At 37.3% G+C, this 7,589-nt stretch overlaps 1 protein-coding gene across 2 annotated transcripts in view; it reads right to left on the bottom strand.

Moving 5' to 3' along the window:
• Nucleotides 1-315: 315 nt before the first annotated feature.
• LOC118425273 (glycosyltransferase 1 domain-containing protein 1-like) overlaps nt 316-7,589 on the bottom strand; it is a 28,549-nt gene continuing 21,275 nt past the window's right edge. For both annotated transcript variants that reach the window (XM_035834070.1, XM_035834069.1), the window contains exon 17: nt 316-1,024. In XM_035834070.1, coding sequence (XP_035689963.1) covers nt 1,005-1,024 — 20 coding nt within the window. In that variant the 3' untranslated portion in view covers nt 316-1,004. The remainder of the gene's footprint in view (nt 1,025-7,589) is intronic.

Here is a 7,589-nt window from a genome sequence, read left to right as displayed (position 1 = left end):
AAGAATGACTTTATCAAATATCAACTTTCATTTAATAGACTATAAAACTGTTTTGAATTTTAACAGTCTCAATAGTAGGTCTTTTATTGTTGACACTTTAAGAGATAATATCTTTTATGTAAACATACATAGAGAATATTCCTATTTGAAAAAGTGAAATGCATTGCTGATGTCCTTCCTTTGAATAAATTCTCTACAACATACAATCACTGTTGATTATTGCATAGTAGACTGTAGGTCTTCTATTGTTGACATTATAAGAAATAATATATTTTATATATACATGTACATACATCAAGAATATTCCTATTTGAAAAAGTGAAAGGCATTGTTGATGTACTTTATTTGAATAAATTGTGTACAATATACAATCACTCTTGATTATTCAATTTATTGCATAGAATCAGGAGAGTTAGTTCATAGATCAATTCAACAATTTGCAAATCAATGAACCTGTTATCATTGATTATCCAATTCCCCTACTCATCATCACTTCAAAATGTGTTCTAAGACTCAACATATGATACAATCTATTATACTTCTTCAGTAAATCAAGTATTCTTGAAAAGGGAGGCAACAAACCTGATTACATTTGCGACATTGACATATATTTCTCACAAGAAAAATTAAAAGGTTATCAATAGTCCTCTCTATATTGTAAGAATCAACAATTGTGTACATTTAGGAAAATGTGAAAGAAATGAAATGTTGTAGTCTGAAAAGTCATTTCAAGGTCATCTGGCCCAACCCAACAAATCACCCCGCCGTCTGTTATAGGCAAACACATTACCAGTCATCAGCACGCCAATATGCAGACGGCGTAAAAAGGCGCAATGAGACGTAATCTCTGTCTCGTCCCGACGGCACCCCAAATCCTTTCCCGACTTTGTCTTGTACTTATTGCTTGACTGGTGAAGTGGTCTGAATCCTACCAATAGACTGGTGTCAGGAAAACGGGTTAAATGCTGCAGTTATTCACCACGACAATTCCTCTAGATCTTGCTTCATTGTGAAAGTACAGAGCCTGAAACACAGGGATAAGATTAAGGCTTAGAGTTTCATTACAATTATAACTTACAGCAGCACATAAAGCAAACTTTTATACAAGAGTGATTCCTTTGTGTTTTGTGCCTATAAAAACTTTGAGTATGAGATATACAACTGTACATGTACACACACATGTAAAGTACCTACATTTGTACGTCTGGATACATTGCACCAAATCTTGTTCCAACTGGCATTAACCATTTTTTTCTGACCCACAAAGGATTATCTAAAGACCTGAGAAAGTATCCTTTCCCTTTTGAAAACTAGCAATGATGCCAGCTCTTCTAAAAGCTTTCCAAGCTGGAAGGGAAATTAGGAACGGGTCCAAAAAAGTATGGGGTTGGTTATGGCACCTACACTACAGTTGCCAAATCAAGTTGGAACCAATCGTTGTACTGAGCTTCAGGGAGTGGCTGAACCTGGGCCCATCCGGTCACCTGCTACCATGTCTAGACTGGGGGAAGGCTTCGGGGAAATTAACTGTGTTTGACTTTGTTACACGTAAAGTGTACCTCCGATCAATAAGACAATTATTAGGGCGTCGCAGAAGTTCTTGATTCTAAACAGTGACAAAAAAGTTTCTGAAGGCTGCTGTGGGGTCAAGGTTGAATAGTGTGTTTTCTAACCTTTACAAATAAAAGAGTGACAGCAATTCTTTTATCCTTCATTGTATTTCATCTAATATTAGATGTGCCACTTTCATTTCAAGACACCTTAACTACACATGCATACATGTATCATGTATCATACATTCCCATATATGTAGAATGGAGTGCCCTTTTATGTAAGTATCAGTCAAACTCAAAGCACGCACACACAACTGGCTCTAGTTATACACTTTAGGACAATAGGATTTTTTTTGCTCATGAAATACCTAATTTTGCTTTATCATGCCTCATCATAGAAAACCTAATAACTCAGTAATCTTAAAACAGCATCAGTCAGTATCTCCCCCCATGTTGCCTCTAATTAGACACCTATCAGACATATCAGTATGGTCCACTTGGCAAGGAGAAAGGAATCATCATTCTGAATCCCCAGGTTTTGTATTGCAGACTGAATGCCTCTCGGAGAGTTAATGGTAGGTATCAAGTAAGTCTAACATGCCAATAAAAAATTCAGATTGTAAGTCAATATGCAGAAAACGGGTACTGCAGATGGCTGTCAGTGCTTGAGATACCTTTTGGTCTTTGTTTTCTGTAATACACGGTTCATGATCTTTTGGTTTGCCAAATTGCTATACATTTTTGTTAAAATATATCTTTCTGCCAACCATAGGTGGTACATATATTAAAGAGACGGCCATGCAAAATTAGTTATTGGCATCCTGATCACGTACAATGATTACATTTTTTTTAGGATGCAGAAAAATTGGCCTGCCTTTCCAATGCACACTCACCCTTCTGAAAACATGCACCACTATATAAAGTAGAAACAGTCAGTTCTGTTTACAGTCACTACCAGATTTCTGTTGCCAAACATTCACTATAGGTCGTCACTATAGTGCATAAACATCAGTGTCACAACTTAAAAGGTCAACTTAAAAATGTACCTTGGTGTACATGTTTATACTTTATATTGTCTAGAAACAAGAAGACAACACCCAGAACACTGTCAAACATTCATCATTTTCCCCTGACCTTTATGTATGTTTGTTTTGTACCCCCACATAACATATCTCAGTCAGATGATGAGCCACTGAAGCTGGATAGTGACCTACATGATTTTCGCTGTAGAGCACAATCAGAAGTTTGAATCCTGTGTAATTCATTGGAAGAATGCTCGTATTTAATGTAGATTGTAATCAACGCCTTATACATAAAGCATAATAAGGGCTGAAGTTAGCCTGCTGCTCAAATCTAGTGCACTTCAGTGTCACTGCCTGAATTTATCATTTACATGTTATCAGGACCCCCTCTAGCATGTATGTACACCCCCACTGCACCCTGAATTACCCGTGTCGTCAGATTTCTATTGAACAAGGTACATGCAAAAGGTTTGGGCCAAGTGGTTGTTTTTGTGTACGTTACACAATATGAACCAACGACCCAGTAAGTGAAGATGTCATGCTGCAGGCATTTCTGGCTACCCGCAACAACCAACTCAACAAGTTCATTAAGATTCTCGTGTCAAAGTCCTTTAAAAGAGAGGTCAGCCTCCTGTTTATAGCACATCGTATATATGGAGACTGATGCTAGTGTAAGAGTGTTGTTGACGTGACGTATGACTATTGGCTGTTGTTCAAGTTTATCTGAGTCCCGCTCAGTTTGGACTCTTTCTTAGAAGAAGTAGAATACTGTCAGCATGTATAAGAGTTTGAGCAACAAGCTTTTCTATCAAATACATATAAGTATTATACTCTGAATGGAAAAAAAAACTATTTTCTATCATGATGAGAGCATTAGAAACAGAGCAAGTCAAGGACTGTAAGTATGAATTGAAAATATTCATAACTGAATTGTTTTTATACATTGCTTGTTTCATTTTACGACGTCAAAGTAAACTTAAGCAACATCAGAACTAAACAACATTAACATAATTGCTATTCTGAAAAAGTGGTACCTCACTACTGCACTCGGGGCACCGGTGCAGCACTGCGGGGTTCATTCACTGCGGCACTGTTGTGTATGTTATTTTTGCCAATTTTTTATAATTTAGATTTTACATAAAAGTATGACTTAGAAGACAACATAATATGCAAAATGAAGGAAAATTTGTTCTACATATGAAAGTCATTGAGCATCTTTCAAACCCAGCAGTACCACACCGGTGCCCCAAGTGCAGTGAGATACCACCTGAAAGGTGCAAATCCATTTTAGCATTCTTGTTTCTCTGATACATATCTTCCTCCCAATCCTCACTTGAATAACATGAAAAGAAGACACCACAGCCCCCACTCATGTCAAAAGGTGAAGGGTGGGTGAACTCATTATGGAGGGAAGGGCGGTAAGCCTGTAACACACCTGTTCTGAATGGCAGTGCCCTGAGGCAGTCCTTATACATGATCCTCCCTAATGTTATCATGTGAACATATCTACCAACCTCTCGAAATGACAGGGGGGGGGGGGGCGATGTGCATTAGGAAGAATGCTGTTGTCTATGGCACGTGCCTTTCTACTGACATCATGGGAAAAACCTTGATAACAAATCGAGAGGGTTTTGTCAGAAATCTGTGCCAACCAAAAGACAGTTACATATGCTGTGCACTCATGGAGTACATGTGTATGACCAGGTATACTCCAAATTCATTATTTTTTTGCAGAGCCTTTTAAGTGGTAGGAGGAGAAAGGACTGCCGCATGCTCAAGTTTTATAGTGGTGCAGGTAAAGCAGCCTGAGGACGAGCATGGTGCTTTTTTTGTAAGCTAGTTATACAATATGATGCAGCTTTGCGACAGCTCGCGTTTCCAGCCAAGCATTCCGGGTGGCCCCTAATTTTCTCGACAAGTATGTCAAGCTTTTTGCATGCAGAGGTTTGATGCATCCGAAGTGACAACGCAATTTTTTGCAGCCATGCCCAGATCCAAATTTGGACTCCACGGAATTTGAACCATATCTGACAATTGGTAGAGTAAGTAGAGCTGACAACACTGAATGTTAACATTGCACAAAGGTAGCTTAAGTAACAACTCGGATAAACAGTCATCTTGAATACCATGAGTATGCTATGAATGAAAAGTTTTTTTGAAGACGTTTGCCAGCAGTCTGCATAGCAGGTGGATACATTGTACAGTAAACTGTACAGTAACCTTAAGTTATTTTAAGGAAGGATAAGCGACCAAATCTTAGGCCAGATATGGATTCCTATGTTGCAGGAATTTATGTTAAGTAAGTCTTGGCTATTGTTAGATGATGTGGTTTTGTATGGATCAGTAGTTGTGGATATGCAAGAAAAACAACATGTCAAGATTGTTCAGATGATAATGACAAAACAAAAGTGGTCTCACTTGTCACTTGTTGTCGTCAACAAATGAAGTGGTCCCTTATCAGATAGTGCCAAATAGTTAAACTGTGTTTTGGGCACGTCTTCTAAAAAGTATTGGTTTACACTATATATGATGTATTCAGGAATTTCTGGACCTGCTTTACGTAACATTGTCAGTGTATTTACAGAACATTTCTCTTTTTGGATGGTTTATAAACCTTTAAGGATAATGCAAGAAAATGCCAGCAGGATTTTATTTTTTGCAAGCTTAAAGTCCGTGCCTATGTGATGTTCAAGAAGCGTTTAAGTTTTCTTTGGAGCAATCCTGGTCACTCACTGCACTGCTGAATCCATTCAAGCCATATACAGTACTTACCTGTATATAGGTCAGTTCATGGAACCATTTGAAGGGGAATTTGGGTCACTAGACTAAAAGCACTAAGCCTGTTGTACTTAATTCTAACGTTACATATAGACCTTAGATGTGGGAAACATTATGGCACCTAAGAGCAAGGCACTTTGCAACAGGATCATGATATGAATATTCTTCTTCAGCTCTTGTCAATATGAACAAAGAAACAATAATCACACTACTGTAAATATTGACATTTCTGTGGCAGGAGCAAACTCATCACACCAGAAACATACCTTCTATTGATGTTATATAAGGCTAGGAGATTTGAAAGGAGTGTGCCAGCTAGATAACCTTGGTTCTTTCATTACCAGAGGATTTGTGAATGGGTAAATTCCATCAAACAGTTACATATCATTATGCTAAATAGGTAAAACAGAATAAGCTATGTGGTCATCAAACTGGGCATTTTGACTAAAAAATGTAACAGGTGCTATTAACATCTTTTATGGTCCTATAAACATGATGTTAATAGTCTTTCTTTTGACATGTAGTATCAGACGCAAAACATGTGATCCATAATGTACATGAGTATGGTGACATCATAACTTCATGTGCACAACCTACAGGACCTGACTGTTTTGCATCGCGTGAGGTCACCCTGGCAAAAATTAGAAATTTATGACACTAACATACTTTTGATTTATCATATCTAGGGTGGTAATAAATCCACAGCTCTACCTGCTCCCTATACAGAGGCACCAGGTGTAGCTGGAACAGTTTCCCACCTGACAGGACCTCAGAGAGCCATTAACGGTCAGCAGCACCCATCTATAATACAAACCACTGATGGGCCAGGCTGCAAAAGGGCATCAAAACAGCTACAATGGTTTTCTTTTTCACAGGAAACCATAGCCTTTTGGAGAAAATGACTATACTGTATATCAAGGCTCTCTGTGATGAAAAAGCAAATTTTGATATTCCCAAAAAAGGGGATACGTGTGCCAGGGCAATAGATACATTGTATGTTACATCAACGGAACATCAAGGATTTAGACTCATTTTATATGTTGACTGTACAAGTAGGTGATGGGTAAAAACTAACCAATGTAATAACATTTCTTTTTTGTTTGGATACTTAATTATGTTTCACTGATTTGCCAATTAGATCGTATTCCTAAATTACTTCAATTTTTTCATGACCTTAAGTCACAAAGCTTGTTAAAATTCCTTTCAAATGCAGTGACTGACATAAATCTTCTTAATTCATTTTCCATGATTATTTACAAATAAAAAGTTTACAAATCATTGACTGTAACATTTAAGAAAAAAGTACAAACTTCAATACCAACAGGATTCACAAATCTACAAAAGCTTTCAGATATAAGTCATATAACTTAAATGTAACCATACATTGAGCATTCAGATGCTAATTATAGAATTAATTGACATTCAAAATATGACAGATTTAATAATGATATGTTATTCATCAATTCTAAAATCTATGCTGAACTTTTCAATCTCTTTCAGAACGTTCCTGTCTGAATATATGTCATCTCTTGAGGGCGTGATCTATCTTCTTTGAGTGGCTGACCCAGTTTTACCTGCTGGCTCAGATAACCAGAATACTGATACACCAAGGGCACTGGCTTATTAGGACTCTGAAGTAGGGGATGAAGATAGACATGTGTGATAGGATGGGCAAACTGACCGTTAATATAGATTTTTGAATTCTACATGTATCCCTGCCCTACATGTTTTGTACCTGTCCTGCATATACTACTTAGTATGTCCTTTTGAAGTCTCTCAGTCTATTCCTATGGTCAGTTGCAGAATTCAGTATTTGACAGTTGGTTCTCTTTATTACCAATCAATATCCAGGTCAGAGGTCAACCATCTTTCATAAATGAGTTCAAATTTCAATTACAGCAGACCTGACTGATATTGCAGTCATGGCAACATTCCAGTCTGATAGTTAGTCCTCTATACTTTTTCTGATCATAATGATCAAATAAACCATTCATTTAATTCAATTCAATTCTATCCATTGACTAGCAGCAGATTAAAACCTAAGCAGGTTATACAGATGCTCATGGTTTTTTCATGGTAAACATAATAAAAACAACAGTTCTTCATCTGAATTTTAACCATCCATAAGCCTCCTGAACAACTATTGGATATAACCCTACCCAAGCCTGATTAAGGTAAGCCCCAAGTGCTCTAAACAAAAGGAACTGTAGATGATTGATAGCAAATACCGTAAAGG

Source organism: Branchiostoma floridae, chromosome 11, assembly GCF_000003815.2.
Source record: "Branchiostoma floridae strain S238N-H82 chromosome 11, Bfl_VNyyK, whole genome shotgun sequence".
Lineage (NCBI taxonomy): Eukaryota > Metazoa > Chordata > Leptocardii > Amphioxiformes > Branchiostomatidae > Branchiostoma > Branchiostoma floridae.
Note: the sequence above shows the minus strand (reverse complement) of the source record. Positions and strands in the feature narration are given on the sequence as shown.